General features: G+C 29.2%; 1 protein-coding gene across 1 annotated transcript in view; it reads left to right on the top strand.

The window, feature by feature from the left end:
* LOC129958271 (roquin-1-like) overlaps positions 1-27,543 on the top strand; it is a 116,855-nt gene that overhangs the window by 20,615 nt on the left and 68,697 nt on the right. The window contains exons 2-10 of the mRNA XM_056070603.1: positions 750-1,081; positions 3,070-3,449; positions 5,030-5,269; positions 5,906-6,081; positions 6,169-6,369; positions 9,128-9,260; positions 22,368-22,599; positions 23,041-23,172; positions 23,318-23,400. Of these exons, the coding sequence (XP_055926578.1) occupies positions 3,104-3,449; positions 5,030-5,269; positions 5,906-6,081; positions 6,169-6,369; positions 9,128-9,260; positions 22,368-22,599; positions 23,041-23,172; positions 23,318-23,400 (1,543 nt within the window). The 5' untranslated portion in view covers positions 750-1,081; positions 3,070-3,103. The remainder of the gene's footprint in view (positions 1-749; positions 1,082-3,069; positions 3,450-5,029; positions 5,270-5,905; positions 6,082-6,168; positions 6,370-9,127; positions 9,261-22,367; positions 22,600-23,040; positions 23,173-23,317; positions 23,401-27,543) is intronic.

The raw sequence follows: 27,543 nt of genomic DNA, 5'->3' as shown, positions 1-27,543 counted from the left end.
ATTTTAACTTCAGCACAGAAAGAACGATTGAATCGGCCATTTTGAAAAGGGATAATTTCTTTTTATTTCTTCTTGATAAATTCACATTTTGGTGGGTTTACAATCTTTTAGCATCGACCCATGTATTCCATATGAAAAGGAGATATACTTCATCCGTAAACGCTAAACGTACAGGCATTTCATAGATACATTGGAATTGCCTTTGGAAAGCAGTCGTTTGGCCTTTTGTGGTAGGTTTATTGTTCTCATGGATCTCATCCCAACGTTCATTTTGAAAATAGTCATTTCCTAAATCACGCTTTTATTTTATCCACTACACATTCGCTGCATATCTAAATTTGATAAATCCTTTACAAATATTAACAAATTCAAATATAGAAATGTGACACATTGAAATTTAGCTGATTTTAAAATATGGTGGCCGGTTAGCCTTCTTTAAAAATAAAATTAACTTCATTCTGAGTTTTGGAAAAGCTGTTTTTCAAGAGCACAGGTGTTTTGCAGTGAATATCTATTATGAATTTCATTTTGCATAATTCAAGCATTTGAGAGGAGAGTTTTTATCAATTTTATTATATGTTTATCCTAAGAGATTTTTATGTGAGGTTGTGATTCTTAATGTCAAAATTTAAATGTTTTATTTCATAATCGTATATTTTATAAATTGTTTTTTCTGTTATGACAATGTATTAAAACCGTTTTGTGGAAATTATATATTTTTACGTTTCTGTTTTCTTTTCTTTTTTTAGATTTATTCTTACTTCATTAGATACAGTTCACTAATGGAAATTGCATGTATTGAAGTAAAGAAGAAAATTCCTGATTTAGCTATAAAGAAGTTACTTTTCAAGCACTTTTTTCACCATCATCACCACTTCATTTGATAATCATTTCCATCATCCCATGGAAACTTGAACTTTTAGGTTAAGTCAAGTTACAAATTATGTTTTACTTCTTTTTTTGCGGAACTTCTAATTAGACTTTTAATTGAGAATGTTGTGCAACTACATTTTTAATTACAAAATTTTCTTGTTTTTTACGAAATTGAAAGCAAAATGAGAAGTCACCGAAAATCAAAACTGTAAGTATATTTATAAGCTATGTGTAATAATTATACTAAATTTACATGATTACTATACCTATTTACATGATTTCTATTTATGTTATATATAATATATGTAATATCTCTTAATCTAATTTAAACCCTAATTAATTTCCTAATTTTTTTCTTAATTTAACCCATATTAACTTCATTCTTACATGTTCTCTTATTTCCTGTCCAACTGCCACCTTTTATTTAATTAATTTTACACACGCTCTATAAAACTGCCGACTTCAGCACTTTCTCACGCTCTGAGGAAAGGGAGAAAAATCTGAAGAGGATTGATTAATCCATAATAATATTTATCTTCATCTCACTCCATGTAAGGGTTTGGAAGCAATCACTCTACATTTTATTATTAAAAAAATATATCTTTATTCCACACACAACAACATCGCGCGCCTTGTCGCCCGGAGCTACTCTTTTCGTTGTATTCCTCCGCGCTCTCTGAGAGGCGGAAATGCTGAGTCATGCTACGCCTAATGCGATTGGATAATTAACGGAGACGAAACACACGTCATACTTTGGCGCGCTCTCTCCGAGAGAATTAGAACGATCGCTGCAAATCCGTAATGCTTACAACATTCTTTCAAATATTCACTTTCTTAAATAGGACATGCGGGAAAAAAAAAAAAAAAAAAAAAAAAAACACTCTTTAAATATCTCACAGTAAAATTACTGAAGGGAAAAATTTCTCTCTTTTCTTCCTATGTCGCGATGTAGACTGACGTATCTCTTACCTCTTTTTATGTGTATAAATTATGCCTCTCGGGATGAAATAAAGTTACTTCTCTTCGGACATGCATTTGCTAAAATATGTTTGCACGCACTCGCGCGCGCGCACACACACACAACATTATGTGCATATATGATTCATTTAACAGAAAAAGATTTCAGAAGGTATTTTAAACAAATCCAAATCATAACCATTGTGTAAATCATGGAAAAGGACCCAAAGCAGAGAGAGCTTGAGAACCTCATTCACAGGTATTATTTTTGAATAACATTAACGCGTTCGTTGTCTCTCCCCACGCCGCATATTCATGTCTTTTATCTAGTTAGATGACTCCTTCTTTGCCAATAGCCCAAGTGTTGCTTCAAACGGAACGTTAATATAACCAAACCAACCAAACCAAACCTTCTTTGCCATCTCTGAACTAGAGTAGAGAAGGGGCCATCTAATAAGATAGATGGTTTGTTACAGTTGCATATTATCTGTATTGAACAGGCGTGTAATGCGGAAGTCAAAGTGTTAATACTCGATTTAAAATTTGAACAAAAGTTTTCCATTATGCATACCAAAATTGATTTCCAAATATAATCTTTTATAACAAGTATTTTCAAGATTTTGAACATAACTCACTTCTGCCCAAATGATTTTAAAGTACAAATTTCTTTTAAATTATGTTTAAAATACCAAGAATAAAGTAACTGAAGTAAAAATTTTGAAAATAAAAATAGAATTTTAAAGAATTGTTTTCATTTTTAATCATCTCTTTTTAAAGAAAGGCTGAGTAAATTCAATGGAAAATCATTAAAAAAACTTTATAAATGTGTAGCAGAATATTTTTTTAAATATATTGAAATACCAAAAGAGTAAGACTGATTTCTTGCATTATCTCAAAAATAAATCAAAGGAAAAAAATTAAAAATGTCCTTTTAATGTTGATGATATATTGTAGTTTAAACCTATTTTGGAATTTGAGAATACATATTAACATTAATACATATATGAAATGCAATTGGTTTGGCCTTGGAAGTATCAATGAAACAGTCTTCAAATGAGGATGCTTGATATTAATGGCTAAAAATTTTGAAAGTGTGTCTTTTCTTATTACAATATATATGAGAATATGTTTTGAAAATTATATGAAAGTTTCCATAAAATATGTGTAACATATATGCTTTATGACATTATAGTAGTTCAAGTTTTGTGACATTTATACATTTTTTTTATATGTCTACAGTACCAGTAATGTCTGCTGGTATTAATCAGCTGCAATGCCCGTTCAAGCACCTCCGTGGACAGATTTTCTATGTTGTCTTATCTGCTATAATGAGTTTGAATGTAATGTTCGTCGTCCTATCAGTTTGGGTTGTGGTCACACAGCGTGCAAAAGCTGTTTGTCAAAGCTTCAAAGAAAGCAGTGTCCTTTTGATCAAACAGTCATCAACACTGACATCAACCAACTTCCAGAGAATTATGCACTTCTTCAACTTGTTGGAGGCAGAGTGCCTGAAAAACCACCAGTTATATCTTTGGTACCCAAGCAGGATTACAAACATTATTTAGAGGCAAAGAAATGCATAGAAGAGTTAGCATTGTACTTAAAATCTCCGACACCTGGTAAGTTGAAATTAAATATAATTTCATATTTATATGAAATCAGTGAGATAAATTTCATATGGTTCAGAATATGATAGATATATAAATAAATATTTGCTTTTTTAAGCATGCAAAGTGTTTATAAAACTTGGTCTGTAATTCCTTAATTATTGTTATGTTCAATTACAAAGTTACTTTAAAAATATTGAAAAATTAAGAATATTTAAATTTTTATATGATTCTATGCCAGACCGAATGAATAATATAAGGTCAAGGAAGATTTTTGAACTCATCAGGAATTCGAATGCAGGAATTTTGGTTATGATAGTTAAAATTTTCAAAAAAAGTTTCTATTTTTAAAAATTTCTCAAAATTTAGTAAAATTGCTTCAGAGATATTAAACAAATTTCTTCAAAACCAACAGTTCTATTGTGCAATAATTTTTATCTGTGATCAACTATGGGCCAATATATGCAAAACTTCTTTCAAAACAATACAAAATATTAAATACAAATTCTTTTAATGCAAAACTTTAAAATTCAGCTTCATTGAATGCACCATGTGCAGTGAATCACCATTATTACTCCCTGTGTGCTAAATTTAATGGATGTTAGTGTGATGGATTTTTCTTTATACTTTGTAAACTTCACATGCATGTACACTACACAGATACTTACTTTTATAAGTATAAATGCTGAATGATACTGAAAAGATCACTAAAATATTATAGGGATCAAAATAACTGAAGTCTACTATTTCTTATCTGAAAAAAGCACCATCTTTGTTATGTGCTAAGAAAGAATATTTTTCTTCTTCTGAATCTTTTCAGAGCCAATCTATTTTATATTAAAATAAGATAATAGAGCATTCAACTATGGTCCTGTTGTAATAACCATGAAACCATGCCATTTCCATAACCATGAAATTAGATGCATTTTCCTTCTAAGCTAATGAATTTAAAATTTGCCATTTTTAAATTACATTTTTCTTATATTTAATTTTTGAATTGAAGTAAATAGCATCAAAACCCAAAATCATTGAAATATTTGTATTGTGATATGTATTACAATGAGACTAATCTTTGAAATTTTAATTTCTGATGGCAAATTCCAGTATTTAGAAAAAAGGAGGCAGTGTCTGTTACATTTGCAATTTAGATTGATTTATAACAACAGCAATCCAGGAACGTCCCATAATTTTTATCACATTTGATTAAATAATGAGTTTGCAAGTTTAGCAGACATTTACAAGGTTATTCTAAATTTACATTGTTAAAATTGTTCTGCTGACAGGTCTCTTATACAAAAGGTTCTTTTTTTTGTAGTGATATGAAGTAGGGATGTATATATGAGACTTGAAAATTGTATTAAATTAAATGTTAATGAAATTTATTTGAAATTAGATATGTTTTCTTAGAATTTAATCGATCACTTTCTGTAAAAAAAAAGAGTGGCTAGTTTAATTTTTAGTTTAGTTGGAATTTTAGTTGTTTATAAGATATTTTATGCTTTCTATAAATGAGTTGTGTTATGCCCTTGCTTTATTTACTACATTAAACAAATTATCATATATCTAAAGGTTTTTACACCATTAAATTGTAGGCATAGCCAATGGCATTTTACAGAATAGCCCACTCAGTAGACCTATGCAGAGAAAACTTGTCACTCTCATCAACTGTCAGCTTGTGGAAGAGGAAGGTCGTGCAAGAGGAATGAGAGCAGCTCGATCTCTAGGTGAAAGATCTGTGACAGAATTAATATTACAACACCAGAATCCACAGCAACTATCTGCAAATTTATGGGCTGCAGTTAGAGCAAGAGGCTGTCAGTTTTTAGGACCCGGTACGTTTAGTTCCTTTTGCATTTTTATATTTTCTGCTGCTTTTTTATGATATTGAAGATTTATTTATAAATATTGTCGATGCCATGTTTGAAATATATAATACTTTATGAATATGTAAAATGAATACTTTAAATTACTTTAGATGCAATATTTTATATCATTAATATGTGATTTACTGAATTTATTTAGAAAGAATATGCATTATAATACAATTAATATTAAAATATTACTGAAAAATGGATTCATCATGTAAGTATAAGAGTGATAAAGACAAGTGTTAAAAAAAAAAATTTTTTTTTAACTTTTTTTAAATTATTATTTTAGAAATTCACTTTCTCTGCTTAGTGTGTATATTCAAATTTAATGTTTGCAGTGCATGATTTTCTGATAGCACATTAAAAAAAGACATTTAACTTGTTTTTATTTGAAATATTTTCAGTGTTTCTTGATCTTTAAATATACAGATGCATTTTATGTAATGTTTGATATTTGTATGTTATTACTTAAAATCTGATGCTTTTGTTATTGTGCAGTTTTTTTTTTTTTTTTTTTTTTTTTACACTCTTGTAGATGATTTGTTATCTGTCATCTACATTTTAATAATTAATGATTAAATACATTTTGCTTACATATAGCGATGCAGGAGGAAGTGCTTAAATTAGTTTTGTTGGCTTTGGAAGATGGTTCAGCACTTTCTAGAAAAGTTTTAGTGATGTTTGTTGTACAACGTCTTGCTCCTCATTTCCCCCAAGCTTCGAAAACCAGCATTGGTCATGTAGTTCAGTTACTTTATAGGGCCTCTTGCTTCAAGGTGTGTAATATATTTTAATGTTTAGGTGAAACTTATATTGCTTAGTGTAACATAATTTTATAAAATATTTGTTTTAAATTATTTTAGGTTTCTAAACGTGAAGGAGATTCTTCATTAATGCAATTGAAAGACGAGTTTCGCACCTACGAAGCACTTAGACGAGAACATGATGCTCAAATAGTCCAAATAGCAACTGAAGCAGGATTACGCATTGCACCAGAACAATGGTCATCTCTTCTGTATGGTGATACAGCGCATAAATCACATATGCAATCCATTATTGATAAAGTAATATATATTTTAAAGATCTTTATTTTGCCATCTTACTAATTTTCTTTTTTTATGTTCCAAATGCTTATTAATTCTCTTTATTTATAAATTTAAATATCAGGGTAACCTTTTCTGTTTGATAAGAAAAAATGTAGTCATTAAATAATTGTAAAATTACATTTTCTCAAAGATTGGCTGCATATTTATTTTATAATTTTCAAATTTTAATAGGAACCCCTATTTTTCTTCTGTTTAATTATTTCAAATATTGGCGATTTATCAAATATATGATTTAAGTCTATTCATTTCATAATAGATAAAAGCGATCTAGAATTTGCCACATTAAATGACTTTACTTAAAAGAATAATGTCACAACTAAAAAAAAGCTTAGAATTAAAGCCACAGTGGAAAAATCTGAAGCAGTGTATAAAATACAAAGAACAACAATGCGCACTTAAGCAGCAAATTTTACGAATAGGTTTCTTACATTATTAACCTGGTTATGTATCTTTTCATTCCTATTTACGTTGAGTTTAATTCCAAAACGTGTTCTTATTTGTTGTGAATTTTCTTTGTCTATATATGTTCTTTGTGCAAATTTCCTGTTGTGCGATATTTATTTGTTATAAATAGACTAGGGGGCTTTTCCCCCAGCTCGCTTTCACTCTCCACAACCTATGTTGTCCGATACCATATGCGATGTTCGTCAGTTCCAATTAGCACGTTTTTAAACTGTACTGGCCATTCTAGGGGGCTTTTCCCCCAGCTCGCTTTCACTCGCCACAACCTATGTTGTCCGATACCATATGCGATGTTCGTATGTTCCAATTAGCACGTTTTTAAACTGTACTGGCCATTCTTACAATGCTGGAAGCATAATCTTTCCGTGATGAGAAGATAAATTTGCCGATCGGCGGGCTTCCGATTTAAAACTCAAAACCCTACAATGAGATCATTCTTTACTTATGTCTCCAATAGCTAAATATTGAATCTGTGTTTCGCATTTTGCCGCCAACTTCACCCTCATGATCAGCTTTTATTTTCAAATTGCTAGATTCTCACTGTCTTATTGCATTTTTTCTTCTCTGATATCTTTGGAAGCCCCATTACTATTTAAAAACAATAATGCAGGGTTAACACGTGTATTTCTTAGATATTCAGACGATTGCTCTAAATATCGTCAAATATGGTACTTTTTTTTCTATAGTTTATAATTCATTACCAGTTTAAGGAAAAAATTGTTAAATGGAATCAGTTATTTGCTTTGTTAAAAAGAATTATTCCTTTTTTTGAAAATGAGTTGTTTTATTTACAAAATTGTGTATTATTTCTGATCTATTGCTTCATCGCAAAACGAAATGTGTGCTGTTAAGATTTCCACTTATTAGACATTTTTTTCTCCACTCACGAACTTGATATTCAGTTACAAAGGAATGCCGAGCATCCTTGCTTTTTTTACAGTTGTCCGCAAATTCTTTCGCCTGTTCGAAATTTGCCATATTGTTTGTCTTCCCGCTTCTCTATCAAATAAAAAATTAAAGTGGCACAGAATATGAGGGAAATACAACATATCGTGTATAAGACAAGAAATCAATGGGAAAAAAGTGTACTAGCCTCATTTAGGATTACCAGAATTAAAACTGTTGGTGTCTGGTTTTTTATTTTATAGTGACTTGATTAAAAAATTTCTACCCATTTTACCTGCACAGCGATATTTTCATTAAATATTGCGACATGTTTGAACGTCACAGAATTTTTTTTATTTCGATTTATGTACAGGTTTTTAATTGTGGGTATTTTTTTTTAATGCCTTCTCGAGTGATACGTGGTTCAATTAGTATTCGGAAATATGCGGTATTTTACAATTCATTTTGCCAATGTTAATTAGCATTTTAATATGAAATGAAAATTTGAAAGGAGTCTAAAAAGGCAAATAATTTTTGAAATAAGGATGTTTAAATTTCATTTGCCGATAATTCAACAACTGTTTCTCAAAATGTAAAAATAGCTAAAATAACATAATAATGATAATTTATTTGGGAAAATTAGAATTTTTACGCAGCATTTGCTTGAAAAAAATTAGTTGTATATATCTTAATATAGAGATAACTTTTTGAAGAAACGAAAATTATGTGTATTTATAGAAGCGATTTTTCTACGCTCACAGACATTTTTAATTTTTTAATATGTAATAATTATTTTACAAATTGTGTTAAAATATGCAAATTTACCACTCACATGGATATATATATGCTTATGTAAGACCATTATATTCGACACTATTTTACCAAGGCAAATATTTCAGTGATGTGCAAGGTAAATGAAAATTTAGTTAAGTCTGGGAGTAAAATGAGTGGCTGCTTGTGTTCATAAATCGCAGTAACTGATATAGAAAGAATCTGCTAAAGGCTTGATATGCTTAGGGCAAAGATAAATTTTTTTCTCTTTTACAAATATACATAATAAGAACAAGTTGATTATTTATTAAATGCTATAACTTGAGTTCATGTATTCAAACTCTTAGAAAAGAAATGTAGTATTTTATCAATATTTCAAAGCTTATGCCTTTCTTGCTTCTAAGGAATTCATGTGCAAGCTAGTTAATTTGTGGCATTAAATATTATGTAGTTGTGTTTATTATTGTTATTTTTTATTTGGGAAGATTCTTTCAATGAAAAACTATCAAGATGCATGTTTTATGCCATAAAAGTCTCTTACATAATTATGTGTTTTTTGTATATCATTTTATAAATGTTTTTGTTGGTTTTTTTACAGTTACAAACACCGCAATCATTTTCCCAGAGTGTTCAAGAATTAGTGATTGCTCTTCAGCGTACTGGAGACCCAGGAAATTTATCAGTTTTAAGACCTCATTTAGAATTATTGGCTGCCATTGACCCAAGTCCAGGTATGTTTTTTAGAAGCTTTTAATAAAAATGTTCTATGATTAAATGTTTATTTTATTAATTTCATAGATTCTATTTAATCTGTTACACTGATCTTAATTATCCAGGATTATAGTAGGGCAATTTCTGTATCTGATAATTTTAAATACATACACTGACACTTGTGTTGTTTTATGTGTAGTATAGATTGTCTGTAAAGCTCATTCATAATTTAAAATAGTTGGAGTTGTAAAAATTATTTTTGTTTTTGTTTTTATGATTAGAAATTAAAAATAATTTTTGAGAATCATTGCAAACCCATGGTATGTCTAGCAGAAAAAATAAATTTTGTTCTATAAAATTTCTTTCACATTTTGAATAGTGTGTATTTTCTTGCTTTTACTGGATTCTAAACCTTTTTGGCAGGATCTGTAGACTGTAGTTTAGCAAATCCAATGCACAAATTAATTTTTTTGCTAATGAAGCCATGTATTAATAATATCTATGATAAATATTATGCTAAAACTTTAAAACCAATAAAAATATTGATTATCAGGATCTCTTATCGTTTGTTTTTGCAAATTTTTTCTTATTCTTTAGCTAACATATCATTAAAGCATACTGTAACTTCTTATCGACTCTCTGTGCTCCAAATGTGATTGAAAAATGAAAAGAAATGATGCTTAAAAAAAAAGTAAAGGAAATTAAGAATTGTAAAATGTATGGAAGTGCATACGATTTAAAGTGCAATACAGCATTTGATGCTCTTGTATATTTGATAAAAGAATTGTGCCCATTAATTCATGTCATGAAAAATTTCATTTATAAATTCTAATTTTTGTCCTAAAATTTAATGTAATTAAAAATTTCTATAAGGATAGATCATTTGTTTAAATTGGGATAAAAAATTTGTTTAAAACTGTGCATACATAACATATTACATACATACAATATTACATAACATACCATAAAAACTATTTTTGCAGTTGTAAAATGATGTGCAATGGGAAACTGCTACAAGTTTTAATGTGAATTTTATTTTTAAAAAGCACTTGTGCCAATCATAATTGAATCCTATATTACTTTAAACTAATTAAAAAAGTGAATTTTTATCAAATTCATATTTGCATATGCATGTTCTGAGAATAAGAATAAACTTATATCTGAATATTCCATAAATTATAAAATTTGTCAAACAAAAGTAGCACAAACTTAAATGAAATATTTTTTTTATTTAATGGAACAAAAATTCTAGGGGGAGTTTAATGAAAAACCTTTATCTGTTTACAGATGAATAGTATTGTCCATTTTGCAACTATTGGTTGAGATGTATTAGCTGATCTCTGTGGTATTCATAATCTAAACTTCCCAAGTATTCAAAAATTTGTAAAAGTATTTACAAATTTCCACTCCTCACCAAACCATATATCTTCAAGTGAACACTAAGATTCCTTTATATTTAGGTTACATAAAATTTCGATTAATATGCAAAACAAATATTTTAAAGTTATATACGCTTGATTTATATATGCTATAACTATGTTTGAAGACAGAGAAAAATATTTTGATAGAAAAAATATCGCAAGTAAAAATATTCTGTGATCAGAGAATTGTAAAATACAACTACCATATATTTCAGAATATTAACCGATCCGTGTATTAATCGAGAGTGCGTTTTTCTGTCAACAATTTATTTAAAATTAAAAACTGAATATAAGCAGAAATTTTTAAAAAATTTTAAAATTTGGGTGTATTAAACATGTAACTGTGAGCGTGGAAATATTCCTAGCAAATAGAACGTATGTATTATTTCCCAATTAAGTCGCTATAAAGTAAAACGCCAGACACTAATGGCTATAATTTAATTCTATCTGAAATTAGCATATTTTCCCCATTCTTGTATACGATTGTCTTGTATACTATCTGTTATATCTGTGCTAGTTTTATTTTTTTGTTTGAAAGATTAGCAGGAAGGGGATTTCTTATATAGGAAATTTGAAACTGCAAGTAATCACGTCCACAGAAAAGTTTAATAATAAAATTTTTTCTGTTAGATACTTGTACGGGCCTCCATATGGAAGAAAATGTTAATTAGTAAAATATTTCTCTTGCATTCATTTGTAGTAAAATGTTTCTCTTGCATTCTTCTGTAGTAAAATGTTTCTCTTGCATTCAACTCTAAGCACACGAAGTTAAATGCTTCTTTCTATTTGCAAAAGTTGTTGATGCATGATTAAGCAAATTTACTGACTTGGATAATTTTTTTCATTCCTCAATTTGGTATTTGAACGAGTCTTTCAGTGTTCATTTCAGGGACAATGTATACATCATCATAGATTATTAAAATGACAGAATTAAAGAATAATGCATATGGAGCTTATGCATTAGAATGCTTATATGCCTTATTAGCCTTTAGATAGCAGGAACCAAACACCGAAAAGTTTCTGTAATTGCGACCCCTCTCCCCCAGTGAGGAGATCTGAGAAAATTTTACTCCTTTAACCATGTTGATTGAAAATAGCCTCTTTAATTTCGACGCCCTTTGAGTTAATGGGTTATCTATCTCCCCCGTAGTTAATAAGTTGCTCTGTTATGGTTTTGATCTTGTGTGAACCCTAGAAGTGGTTTTATATCATAGTTTTAGTTTATTTTTTCTCCTGAAATTGTAATTACTAATTTTGCTGGACATAAATATGTAATTAAATATTACGATTCCGAATAAATTCTATAAAATTTTGTGCTGTACAATTTGGCACTTTAAACAAAATTTCACCTTCATAATCTTTTATAAAGATAGTAGAATAAAAATTTGTCTTGCAATTATTTTGGAATTTGAATATTAATTGAAATAAATTTCTCGAGAATTGCTGAAATTATGATTTTTTTAAGGTCTGAATATTATAATGTAAATTATTTTATTTTTATATTTATAGCAAATCAATTTTTTATAAACAAAATAGCGTTTACGTATAATATTTTCTAGTTACTTGTATTTTCTTTTTAGAAATGTTTATATTATGCTTTATGTTACACACATATTGCATTCTTCGGTTCTGTGGACTAAAAGTATAATTGGACGTTTTAATATGAATATATTAATAACTAATACAAAATTGATTATATTTTTATATTTAACATAGATTGAAAATAGTATATATATATATATATATATATATATATATATATATATATATATATATATATATATATATATATATATATATATATATATATATATAATAGTTTTGTAATATATATAAATAGTATTGTTTCTTAATATATTGTAAATACTTAGAATGCTTATTGAAAATTTAATTTTATTGTGAATTTCAGTTATTCACTACATTTATCATCGCATTTTTTGAAATTAAAAAATGTTTAGAGTTTTATATATAATCGATAACTGAATTATAATTTAAAAAAATTATTTTTATATTTTTTCAAAAATTTTCTAAAATGCAAATAATTATCAGAACTTAAGAAATGTAATTAAACAAAGTAAAATTGGATTTGGTTTACTTAATTTTTTTTAAATAGTTGTTAATAATCGCTTATACATTAATTCTTGCTTATAAGGTGGTATAATTGGGAGTTTGTTTATAACGTACTTTAAAGTGCAGTATTATTGTTGCAGTAATATTTCGCTGAAAAATAGTCTGCTTTGTTTCTGAAAGATTTTCAGCTTTTTCCTGAAAGATACCGCCTTTCTCTGTATGGAATTCTGAATATAGGTCAACATTCTCTATTAACGATTAGTATTGTTGAATAGGAAAACTGCTATCACAAATTTAAGAAATGTGTAGAAAAGCAATACGATTCATTCGAGTATAACAAGTGAATGAAATGAGGCTTTCTCATTTAATGCATCCTATGACTGCTTCTTAAAAAAAAAAAAAAAAAAAAATCGCCGAAACATGACACTGAACTCATTGGCGCCAATATTAATTAAAATATCTATTGACTGAAATCTCCTGACCCTTTGGGATCTGACAAAATACGGGACGTAGTTTAATGGAGCAGTTAAGGTACTGCTGGTCAATTTATACGGAGAAATGTTATCCGAATTTGTTGCCGGTATAACTATTGTATCTTTCCATAAGCAAAGATAAAAAAAAAAAAAAAAATACAACAATCGTATCGCCTTTAAGCAAAAGGTTAATTTTTTTTTTTTAAAAAAAAAAGGTCAAATTATATATTAATTGAAATGCTTTAAGAACGTGTTCATGAGTACCTTCTGCACCTACCTTAAATACATGCGAACCAGTTCATCACATTTGACATAAGAGAGATTTCTTGAATTCGTCAAAAGAAAAGGGGAAATAAAAACAAACAAAAAAAAACCTTCGAATTATACAGGAAACTTATTATAGAATGTGAATAATTCAGAACGAGCTGAATCTATTGATCATATTTCAGCATGCTGCTGTACAAAAGAGGAATTTTTGAAATTGCCGCACCACACATTAATGGAAAATTGCCATTGATGTTGAAGCTCTTATGCTAAGAATTGACTTCCACAGTTCTAAAAGTGATCGTTTTGTCAATTAATGTTTCCATCTGGTTTAAAGCGACACTGTCCAAATTACATTTCTCCGGGGGGGGGGGACGATTTGATTCTATCTCAAGTTTGGCCCAATTGCAAAAAAAAAAAAAAAAAAAAAACTGGATGCCGGTCAGGATCTGATTAGCTACCCATGTTTTCAACAAATGCTGCATGGATGCCAGTTATTATTGTTCTTTTCCGGATTCCGAGACTAGAACTTTTTCGATCATTGTTCTTCGCTAAGGGGTGATAACGCAGAAAAATGAGCAGTTATTACACCTCCTAATTCCGTGATTAATCTAAATTCACCTGATTGTTAAAAGCAAACATATCTTCCTATAACTTTCCTCTCTCCATTTTTGATGAAATAAACGTTTCTTGATGCATGAAAAAGCGCGAAGGCTTTCCGAATCCGAGAATGAGCAAGCAGCACGGTGAAATGTTGTCTGTATTTGTCGCTTTGGATTTCTGGATTTACTGTTTGTGCACTTGCATGAGGGTGACTTAAGAAATAAGCTTAAATAGCAAATTATGTTTCAATTATAAAACGTCTCATCTTCCTCGAATAAATAAGGATCATGTAGTTTCAGTTGCTGAATCGTTCTGTAAATACACTACCTGAAAGGATGCCGGAAATTCAAGAAACGTCTTTTCAGCTTCCAGGCCAGCTTTACAATAACATGTAGAATTTCAAAATATTCTTCGTTATTGAAATATGTCCCTCTTTGGAAAGCTTAATACCATGCACACAAATGTGAGCAAATAATTTTATTTTCGGTATTTTACTATTTCTGAAATATCTTAAATTTCTTTAATTTCAGTTCCCTTTATAAAGTCGAAGTTGTTTTTGTTAACCAATAAATAAGATAAACAGTATGTGATTCCTTTCAAGCATGATTATGGGATGGTGTGCTATTAGACATATATTGTGACAGTTTTGACCTATGACAGTTTTTCTGTATTGATAAAATTAGCATTTTGAAAAAAAGAATGTTTCCATCTAAATTTAAAAATGCGCACCTCTCTTTAAATTTTGTAGATTGGAGCATGAAATTTTGTATGTACATAGATAAATGTAATAAAAATATTTTACTGCCTCACATTTTTCCATCATGGGGACCACATCAAAATTAAATTTTTTAAATTTACTGTCAGCCTCTTAAGCCAAAGTATTTTTTTGTATAATTGCTTACTTTATATTCTAGGTTCAATATTTAGGGAGAGAAATGCTTTCTCCATTTTTGAATACCCTATATATTGTATGTTTTTTATTGAACAATATTTGCTGTTGTTCAGTACATTATACTATTATTTACATTGACCTCAAAAGTTAAGATATAGTCTGTTTTTTGTTTGTTTGTGTGTGTGTGTGTAATATGCAGGCAAATAAGCATGAAAATTGAAAAAGTTGTGCACTTTAAATAGTTGTTTATTGAATTTTACTTAATTTGAGCTAGCAGAAAACATTAGTTACAATGGAATTATTGCATTTTTTTTTACGAAAATCAACTGTTGGAGAAAAATAATAAATAAAATGTATCGATTAAAAAATAAAAAATAAAATATTTAATAATGAATCTAGTTGGAATGCATTAGTGACATCGATTTTCCATATTTTCAATTCAGTTCTGGATTGTAATATGAAGAGGGAAGGGAATCTTCCATTGAGCAAAGTTTGAACTCATTTAATGACTTCTAAAAGGGTACTTGAAGCAGCCATCTTTAAACCAGACATATAGATATACTATCTGTAAGCCGAGGTAGTACAACGATGCTCTATTGGATTACCCATAGATTGAGTGAGCTGCCAATCCATTCGCTTTAAATAAAGATATTCGTCAACAAACCTAGCTTGGTGAGGTCAAGTATTATTTTCAAGAGAGTTGTATTGTATTGTTATCAAAGAGTTAAAAAACAAACAAATCATGATTCTATTTCCTTTATATTTTTCCACAATTAATGACATCTGGTGCCTTGTTCTCTCCATATCAAGATACTGTCTGAATTTCTGAGCAAGGTAGATCTGGTCTCATCTGCGAAGAGTGCAAAGACCCCTTGTTTGGTCCTGGTAACATGCTCTCTTGCCAATGTTACACTCACATACAAATGATCTTTTTGCTTATATTCCTTGATTATGAAGTGTCTTTGTAATGTAATTGCCAGTATTTTTGCTCTTCCTGTGGCGAAATGATCTTAAATAAACTTAGATTCGATGATGGTCTGGCCTAAATTGCTAGAAAGCGATTTTCAACAGGAGTGGTAATATATATCTGGCCCAATAGTATTTTTACAATCTCTACTCTGATACAGTAAAGGCAAATAAATCGAGCATTATCATTGGGTGTCATGAGCTGGCGACGTTGTTAGATGCGAACCTCATATCTATTGAAATTTCTGTTGCTTGGACTTAATCAATTTCAAGCTATAGATTTAAGTTGAGGTTTTATCCAGACGAGTGAATTCATTTCTAACTTATGATTAACATATATTTAGTTAAGCATATTCACTTGAATATTACAAAGGAGATTTAACCACCCGAGTTTCAAAATCAAATGTACTTTGAAATGCCAACTAAAACATTTTTTGAAGGATTGTTTTGATGACTTGAAATTCGAAAATACTTTAACCGTATTATGTTTCACATTTTAAAAGATCGAACATGCCTGGGATAAAGTAACTCTTAAAGAAAATTATATGTTACAAATTCATTTTATCCACGTGTAAGAAAATTATTTTCTTTCTACTTAAATTTAACATTAAAAAACACTTTTCAGTTCTCTTTAGCGCAGTTTTGTTACATCTCTGGAGATCTTATAGATGTGTCTTTAGCTGTCTTAAGCTGCTGCCCAAATAATTCCAATTTCAGCTCACTCCAGAAAAGGAAATTTCTCTTTCTCAGCTGTTAAAACGATCATTTCCTCTTTCGCCCTATTTTTTACTTTCTCGTATACAAGGGAAAATAATTGTATTCGTCAAAAAATTTCATTTTAAAATGTTGACGAATCTCCACGTTTTAGACCACTCTGATCTCGAAATACACATTTTTGGAATTATGTCTGTCTGTTGGTGAACACGATAACTGAAAAACACTTTCGATTTGAAGCATGAAATTTGGTGAGTAATCTTTACATCAAATTTGTTGATTTTTATCGGTTTTTGAACGAAATCTGTATACAGAAATTTTGAGAAAAGTAAACCCGATAACTACAAAACGCAAAAATCCAGATAGATCAAATTTAGTACATTTTTTATCATCTAAAGTTTAGATATAAAGTGAAACGTCTCTAAAAGGTCACTCCTCCGTTCCAAGAAAATTTGGCCGCTCAGATGGGCGAACCGCTTTGAAGGGTTTCTTTACAATGAAAGATAATTGCTATGATACATAATATGAACAAGTATGATATATTTAACATGAAGTTTGAGACTTATCTAAAGAGAAAATAATACTTTATTTATTGATTTGTTTTATTATTATTATTTTTTTTTTGCATTTTATTGAAAAAAAAAGGTATTGTTTTACTCTTCTCGGAAACAACCATTTTTTCAAGCTAAACCGTTAAAAAAATAATTCTCTAACCGATTTGTTTGTTATTGACTCGGAATTCCTCGCCATGGACAGAATCAGTGCCTGAAAGGTACAATAAATTTACAAGGCTGGGATAGCTTGGTTGGTAGAGCGTTGGATTCGCGTCCCTTAGGCTGCGAGTTCGAAAGACGCCGGCCGAAGATTCCCCGCGTGCTTGGTGGCTGATGCGCGTACAAATCTGTCGTGGTCACAAAGTCCTCCATGTGGAGAGTAATACCACCGGGGGTACTGGATCAGGGGTGATCGTTATCTGATTCAGGTCTAAATTACGATCTGTGGATGAGTGAATGAAATGCGTGAATGAAGTCTGCCCCGTAAAAAGGGGCGGACGTGTGTGTAGCTAAGTCTTCTCTTGGCCCTAGATGGCGCTACTATAGAAACAAGAGGCGCTCCCCCTCAGGCTTAAATCGGCTATCTTCGAACAGCTGGCTTGTCCATGGTAAGTGCCATAAGAAACAACAACACAACAAAAATTTATTTGTGGAAAAGTTTAAACACACAACAAATTGTTCAGTTACTTTAAATCAATCTTAAATTAATTTTAGATTTGATTAAAGGTATGTGAAAAACGCTTATCTTTGATAGGCTCATCAATCAAAAGGCGTTCCTCCCAAACGGAACTTGCATCAAAGCACTCCACTACTACGTTGTGCTTGAAGGATTCGGGATCGTACTCTATTCCACCATGTTTTGAGAGCTATGCTAATTGATCAGCTCGTCGATTTCTCTGCTACTGATACCACAGCTAACGAAACATTTAGTGATCACTTCTTGAGTTATTTTTTTCCAGGGGGTTTTAATCCACTTAAGAGCATCTCTGACAGAAATTTTCTTTGAAAGTTCACTGGCACTTTCTCATCCATCCATATGTGCAATAACATGATGCAGAGCGCATTTTCTATATTCCATTTTGAAACATTTAATAACACCATGATCTAATGGCTAATGTTTTGATGTTGTATTTGGCGGTGGAAATAACAGTTTAACATTTGTGAGCTGAGCTCTGTGTGCATTGCACGTCACATTATCTACCTTGCGAACTTTCCTGGCTTGATTAAACCTTTTTTCCCTCGAATTTTACCAATCATTCTTCTAAAATGGATGATGTCATCAATGCTTTTTTGTTTGCGTACTACGACACACCAAGACGATTTAAATTTTTTTCTTTAAAATACATGGATCTATGACATCTCCAAATGACCAGGGCTATGAAATCTGTCCATCCATCCACTGCCTGGCAGAGAAATTTTCAATTCTCAGAGCATCAGCGAGTTCTTTTGCTTTGCGTTGAATCATAGGCCCAGTGACAGGAATTTTCTTCGTACGAACAGATTTAAACCATTTCAAAACAATCTCATTTATATCGACATATTTTTCGTGTCTCATCCCTTTGACACCATGAAATTTAACGTCTTCGTATTCTTTGAAAATATAATCCTTTTCTTTAATGATTTTGTTGATTTGCGTTTTTCGCAGTTAAATAATTCAGCTAACTTTCTCGCCGATTTTCTGTTCTCATATTAATGCAGAACTTGAATGCGTTTCGAGATTTAGAAAAATGAGCTTCGATATCGTTGCAACTCATGTAACTCAGATCACTGACCAATTAATAAAAGAAGCCTGAATGACGTTTTTGTTCCAAATTTATCGGAATCCTGTAATAACCAATAGGAAGCAAGAAATACAAACAGCCTTTTTTAACCTCACCTTGAATCTTTCAGCTCATAGTTAGAAACAGGAAGTGATTACATACCTAAAAATTGAGATACCTATGGCGATTTCCCTTCAAATGGGGTTGGCTGGTCGTTGCTAGGTGTTATTTTAACATTAGGTCTATGGGTTGAAAAATCCGTATCTTGAAAAATTAGCTGTTAATAGGGGTGACCGCTATTACAAGGATGGCCGTTCGAAGAAGTTTCACTGTATATCAAATTTTGAATCAAATCCTTCCACTGGCTGACCATCTAACGATATGTACATTACTATTCATATAAACTCAGAAATGCAAAAATTTAGATAAATGAAATTTGTATGTGCTTGTGTTACTTAAATTGTAATTCTCTACCAAATTAAGTCGAAGAAAGTACACTAGTCAAGCAGGAACGCACGCTGTTTAACAGGACTCTGAAGACAAAATTTGAGCACTAATGGCGTTCACAAACAGACAGACAATTTATGTGATTATTACTATCATGATCTCTCATTAAACATTGTCAGTTATTTAATATTGTATTTCTGGGATATTTGATAACTTACACATTTGAGTAAATACATATAAATGTTCAGAAATTTACATTTAAACCTTTAAACCATGCTGGGATATCTGATAATTTACTTTTATAAATAAGTAGGTGTAAATTTTTAATTATTGAAAAATAACTAGTTTATCCAACACCTAACTATTTTCAAGTACAGAAGAAAATCAAATGAAAAGGATTGTCTAGCTTCTCGGAACATGCTGCCATGCATAATTTTTTTATGAAAATTAAAGAATTAAACCTAAGTCTAAAGTATCTATAATTTGTATGAAAGATCCAAGCTATTTTGTTGTTGAAAATTTTGTATACCTTATTATAATAACAGCTAATGAAAATGAGTGGTTATGAGCAGGTAAATTCTTTAGTCCTACACCCTTTATAATAAATTTTGGATTTATTTTAGAAATATAGTTTATAGTTAGTTTTTATTACTTAAAAACTTTTTGTTACATTTCTCTCAAATCTTTACACTCAATATTTGCATGTTTTCTCTTTAGATTTTAGTTATGTGTGCTAATATTTTAGTTATTTAAGAAATAATGAAAGGATTTGTGCTGAAGAAAAAACAGTCAGTTATTGGTGATTGATTGAGTAATGAGTTGTTGTTAACTTTAGAACTTCAACGAGGAAAATATGATAGACTTTCTTGTAAGTAATTAGATAGACAAGAAAAAAAAGAAAGACATGGCTGTTGAGGTTTAATTTCAGATTAATTCCTTTTCAATAATTGAAGTGTGCGATGAAGTTGTGTTTTGAAATGGACCAGTAAATGCACAATTTCAAACATAAGAATAATGAAAGTGAATAATGGTGGATTACAGTATAGAAACTAAATATTAAATCTGATGTAGCAGTTAAACTGATATTAGAAAGTTACCTTTTTTTAGTTAGAAGTAGTACCTGAAATGGATCATAACAAATACATGCATACATTCACATTCACATTCCTCTACTCCAAAACATTTAAGTCTGCTGTCAATTAATATACTTGAATTGTTATCAGTTATTTTGTTTCATGAATTATAAATAATTTTCTAAAGTACTGGAAGTTTTATATTTTGTTAATGATATTTTTAAATAATTTTATTAGTTAAAAATTTTCCAACACAAAAAAGAATGTTTTCTGTACTGAATTGTTGAAAATGAGTGCTGAATGCATTAATCCAAAATAATATTTAGAAAACTAGAATGTGAAATAATAATAATAATAAAAGCAGGAAAATTGTGTGAAACAAAGAAATATATTAATATGAAGCTTAAGACTAATCAATTGGAACCAAATCTGGCTAATGATTTTGAAAAAGAAAAAGAATTTTAATTTTTCATTGTTTCGTTCGTAAAGTGCGAGAATATATTATATTATTGCGTCTATGCGTTTATACGAGGTTATATCGGCCACTTTTTCTGCTTATTGTGTATTAGGATAAGGATTTTTAAAAATGCAGCTTGGAGTAGGTTTCTCGAAATTGAATTCTCGCTTTGAAACAAATCCTGGAGTCTTTGCGTTTTGCACGGCAAAATATATTAAGCCTTCTAGCAGCATCAGCTTGTATCAAGCCAATTTCCATCCACCGATTGCCTCCCATTATTACGAATCCGATAAACGACTCCTCTGAGTGGTTACCAACATCTTTGTAGATAAAATTGAAGATTAACTAGCAACCGTAGACATTTTTCACAAGTTACAAAAATCTGAGATATTCATAGTTTTCCTTAACTTCTATAAATGTACGAATTTCTTTAAAAGTGGTAGATATACATTTTTCATATAATGTAATTGATTACTCTATAAACTTCATATAATAATTTTTTTTTCACTTTTGTTTGCATTCATTTAATGGTGAGCTCCAAAGGTCAGATTGTTTAACTTAACTTTTGGAGGCCAGTTTAATGTCAAATAACTATTAATTTGTGCCTTCATGTATGAAGTTTTCTATACTGTTGTAGCTATGAAAATGTAAAATTAACAAAGCATCGGACACTTGATGAAATATTCGTAAATGTTTTGATTCTTTAAAAAAATATATTAACTTTATCTTCTTTAATACAAACATAAGATTTATAAATTAATGATTCATTTTCCTTATGCTCTGTATCTTATCATAAAAAAGCAAAAAGTACCATTTTTTAAAGAGTCATATTAATATTTTTTTGTGCATCTGGAAATAGAAAAAAAACTAAGATTAAAATAGATGTTAAAGATTTGAATGTTCATCTTATCTTTATTGTGTTAAATTTAAAAAAAAATATTTCACAATTTAAATCAAGCATAAATTTGTAAACGTTTTCTGCAAAAAAAAAAAAAAAAAAAAACACCTGAGCTCATACATATATATGTGCATTTTAGACTCTCAGGAAGGAATGCACTTACAAGATAATTCCAAACTTAAGTAAATGTAGCAGTACTAATAAGAAATTATATACAGATATTTCTACAAATTTCATCAAAAAAAAAAAAATTGGTAGTACAGATTATGTTCAGCCTCATTTTAATTGATTCTGATTTAAATTGTAATGCTAGAAGTTTCTAAACTAAGACTTATCGATCAATCTTGTATGGACTAAATAGCGCATGCTGACAAAATAAGTTTATTTGTTCCAAAGTACTCTGCATACTAAATTAAATGGCATTCAATCTTGGAGATTTGATTCTAGAAATTCAGTAATGAATTTTATTTTAATTGACATTTACACATATTTAATGTGGATAAAAGTTTCTATTTATACGAATATTTATTTTCAGATGCTCCTGCACCACCATGGGAAGATCTTAAAAATGCGCAAGAAGCTGCTAAAATTGTTGTTAAAGGACTAGTTGATTTTGTTCAGAATTTCGGAAGTCGTAAAGTGCCAGAGGAGCGAGTGAATGTACATGCAAAATACAAAACAAGTATGTGCCGTGATTTGACTCAAAAAAGGAATTGTCCACGAGGATTGAACTGTACTTTTGCTCATTCTGATGATGAACTATCAAGGTATAATGCCATTTTCAAGTTGTAATATTTAGAAAATTCTAAACTAATTCACTACTAATTGTGAGATATCTTGTAATCTGTAATGTAAGTTTGAATTAACTTCTTATAAAGAATATATCGATTTACGGATAATTTTTGAATATAAACTTTGTAAGATATCTCATTATCGACACATAGTATATGAATTTTATTTTGTGATACTTCCTGCCAGTTCTTAATTTTTTTCCCCGTTTTTGAATAAAATTAAATACCTTTCAGAGACTTATACACTTTTAGTGATTAAGTCTATACATTATTAATGTCTATGACGAATAGGTTAAGTTTAATCTTAGACATGACAAACATGTTTAAAATAATGAGCTTGAAACTAAATAAGCTGTATGTAGTTATTTTATGCAAGATTTAACTATGGGGTGTTTGAAAAATTTATCAATTATAAAGGTTTCGAGCCAGGAACAAACGTAATATGGCTCGGGATAATGCTTATGAAGAACGAATGGCTGCGGAGAAAGCTGCTGCTGCGCTAAAAGATGATGTTATTGCCTGCAACTCCTCACCACTCTCTTTGAACAGGTGAAAATTTTTGCTTTATACAAATGAAAATAAAATAACACATTTGAATGAAAAATAGAGATCAGGCTCATACAGTACATATATTACAAATGATTTTCTTAATAGTTATCTTGTATTTCATAACTTGTAACATGTTGTTTTCCAGCCATTCGAATTCAAATGCTGCTCTAAGTTCACCCGACTGTGGTATATCAGGTTATACTTATGAAGGATCTTTTTTAGGAGAAAGTGAGTAACAATTTGATTTCTTTCTTGACACATAGTTAGGTGAAATATATTTTATATTGTCCTAATCTAGTTTAATTATTTTTAATTTTTTAAAAAAAATCGATTTTTTGTTTATAAATACATTTAAAAAAATTCTAATATTTGCACGGAATTTGCTCATTAAAATTATACCTTTCTTGAGTTAAAAGTGGTCTATAAAGATGGTTAAAGTGGTCGTGCTTTTCTGTTTTTTCAGGCAGATGACATAAATCATTCACATCGTCATCAGTTCATACATCTTCACTTCCATAAAATGAAGTGAAGATGTATGTAACATGGGAAACAAAATAATATATTTACACATATATATATATTACAGCCATCTGACCACCCATGTTTAGAATAATTTTTGTGAAATTTTCGCTGGTACTGGATTTTCTTGCTTAGAGACTTGAACAGTGCTCAAATTCAGCAAAGAGCGACCTATATGTAATATATTGTTTTCGCTCAATAAAACTGCGAAAATACAATTTTTTAAAGATTTGCAATGTATATTGTTTTTTACATGTAATAATAACAATTGATCTCTTATTCTAAAAAAATTCATCTGAATAACATTTTAGAAAATTATCTATGTATCTTTTTTGAAAGAGCGGCTTCTAATACAAGAATACGAATATTCAACTTAGTTAATATGTTTCTGTTGAGATAACAAGAAGTGAAAACGAAATTAATAAACAGCCAATGAGAGGAAGCAGGGAAAAAAAAAAGAAAAAGAAAAAAAGAAACATCGACAGAACAAAGGCTAATTTTGGATAAAAGTGAGAGAAATATCTTGCCCGTGCTTTAAGTTGAGTCGAATTGCAACTCTGATACCTCTAGATTCAGTAGGAGCTAGGATTGTTCAGATCAATCAATCAATGCACAATGGGGTCAATTCACGGTCACGTGTCAGGTACCAAACAAACCGTTTCTGTTCAATTTTCAACTGTTCTGCGAATGTCGGGGTATCTGCCGATAACGTTGATGAAACCATTGTTTAGTAAATGTTACGCTAGCCAATCAATTATTAAAAACTTCTTATTTTTTTTTAAAGATATTATTCGTAGATATATAATTTTATTTCTTATATTAAAATTTTAATTAGTATTTTCAATGGAATTATTGTTTTTGCATAATTAATTAACGTCGCTTTTTAATTCGTTTGGTGGTGCTTTATTCTTTCCTTTCCCATATCCTTTTCCCCCTCCTTTTTTAATCCAAAGGATACATTTTGACAAATGACTATGGGAGTGTTTTTGAAAAATTACATATGTTCTTTTTTTTACATATTATTTAAATATTATTGAAAGTTGAATCTTATAAATATAGTTCTTTTTAAAAATAAATTATTACTCTTAGATAAGTTAATATTTTAAAGCTTCCTAATAAAATTATTACATTTTTTCTTATGTAATGATTTTTATTAATATTAAGACTTTAATGTTTTCAGTTTGCTCAGAGGAAAGAACATGGAATTCAAATTAGTATATATTGAATAAATTATGTTTACAATTTCAAATTATGAAATATAAAAGGTATAGATACCTTTTTTTAAATCTATGCAACTTATAAATCAGTTATTTCATTTTAATTTGTAGAGATCATTAAAGGGAAACAAACAAAATTACACTTTCATATTTTTTATTTATACATTACAAATATATATATATATATATATATATATATATATATATATGATAATTATTTGAAAAATGTGATCAAATGGATGTTTCAATGTACTCACTAATTCAAAAAACTATTTATCAACATTTATTTTTCTAGACACTTAGAAAAAATATAAACACAGTATGACAAGAATGTCAATGTAAATGATGAAATCAATTTTATTCAACAGAAACATTCTAAACACTACACAACAGTTTTTTTTATCACGAATAAAAACATTATGTTGAACAATATACTTTTAAAGCAGAACATTTATGAAATTTTTTTAAATGTTAAAGTTACATTGATAAAAATTACATTGAAAGAATATCATAAAATAAAACATACAATACAGTAAATTTAATAAACAAGAATAAGGTCATGATATATACAGAGAGAGAGAGAGAGAGAAAGAGAAGTTAAATAGGATATAAAGAGGAGTTAGAAGAAACACTTTTATGCTTTTACAGAATTTTATAATTCAAAATTGACATGTTAAAAAAATAGAAAAAAAAAAAAAGAAAGTAAAACATGCATGTAGCAATGAAGCTGGGAATAAAAATTATATAATAAATGCTGATATGGAAATTGATTTTCAATGAAAAGACCTGTATTTATTAAAACAGAAATCACTGAGGTGCACAATGGTATAACATGATATTATGATAACAGTCAATTTCAGTTTAAATACAATAAACTATTGACATTTCACTTTTAACAATAGAAAAGTTGTTTGATATAAATTCACTTTGAATCTATCACAAACCTGCAAATGTAATTAGAAAACTAGTAATAATGCTTTCTGGAGCCATCCATTTTGCTCTTTTGTTATTAGACATGATTACCCAGCAATAACTGAATAACATGAATTACTAAAAGATAAAGAAAACTTTAAGGTTCATAGTAAAAAAATAAAACCTCATAATGCATTTTATTATAATGCCAAAAACGAAAGATCAAATGCAAAAATTATTTGATGTTAATTAATGGTTTTTATACTTAACTAATTTATATATTTAATTAAATGACATGTGTTTTCAAAACTTAAATATATATATATATATATATATATATATATATATATATATATATATATAATATAGCATTCAATTTATTAAATTAAGAACACTTTTAATAAAATACATCAATTATATATATACTATTATAACAGTCAATAAGAAAATTCAATTTTCAGTAGTTAGTAAAGATTTCACTTATTAAATAAATCTTTAAGAAATTTATTCACTTCCACCTAAGTTTAGCATTATAGCAGTTGTTATTTTTGCAGCAGGAGTTTGTTTACTTACATTAATTAAATTTAGATAAGATTTTTTTAGAAAATGCAATGTAATATTCATGTAAACATTTTAAAACCTTCTAAACATATTCAAAATTATCAGAAATCCGATTTAATAAATGAACACACACTGAACGAATTCTTCAAAATGATCGAAGCATATCACCGACCTCGAAGGCTTGAAAAAAATCTATACCAAAGGTACCAACCCTAGGTAGGATTGTTGAAAGGAAAATAAGAAAACATTTTATTATGACAGTCACTCTTGTGTTTCGCATTAAATCATCCATCAGCAGACCAGTATTTCCTCTTTTAAAACATAAGAGGAAAGAAAATGACTCAAAAATTATAGCTTCAAATGTAAACAAAAAAATCCGCATCATACTCGGTGGAGAACGTTAATGGCAGACTAATCGAAGAAAGCAGTGCGGATGAAACTTAAATGCCATGCGCGGATAGCTCATGACATGTGACTTTTACGTCACATGAATTGACCCCATTGACTTTCATGTTGAAGAGTACCCACTCCCTGCTGCTGGCTTGCATATCATATTATTTGTTGTTAAGAACAGGCAAATTCGAAAGTTCACGCAAACATGTTTGTTAATGAAGTTATATACAAGAGTGTATAATATAGAAGAAAATTTTGACACTATCTTGTTTTTATATATCTAATCTGTGCTGTTTGAAGGTGTGGAGTACTTCATGTAGACCTGCTTTAACAGTAACTTAGCTTTTCATTCAGATAAACTGCCCAAAAATGCTTTACATTTTCAGAAAATTAACAGCAAGTTTAGTTAATAATGTTCGAGTTAACATGTTCTTTGAGACTTTCTCTTTTTCGTTTTATTGCCTTATAATAAAGTTCTTTTCACTACATTTTTTTTTTTTTGCTTGTATATCTTTATTAGTTGTACATGATTTTTTCAGTTTATGGTACAGCTATTGCAAATTTTTATATTACAATTGCCAATTAAAATCTACGATAGCTGTAACACTTGAGAATATATAAACGGCTTTTTCGCAGTTTATATAGTCTCTTAAGTCTAAAATACTATTGTTAGAAACTGATTTACCTGTTGCATGAGATATAAAATTATGTTATAGTTTTTTTCCTATTAGATTTTATTGTACTTTTTTTCCTTTTTGAGAAAAACTTT

This window comes from Argiope bruennichi, chromosome X1, assembly GCF_947563725.1.
Source record: "Argiope bruennichi chromosome X1, qqArgBrue1.1, whole genome shotgun sequence".
Classification (NCBI taxonomy): domain Eukaryota; kingdom Metazoa; phylum Arthropoda; class Arachnida; order Araneae; family Araneidae; genus Argiope; species Argiope bruennichi.
This window is presented reverse-complemented; position numbering and strand designations above follow the sequence as displayed.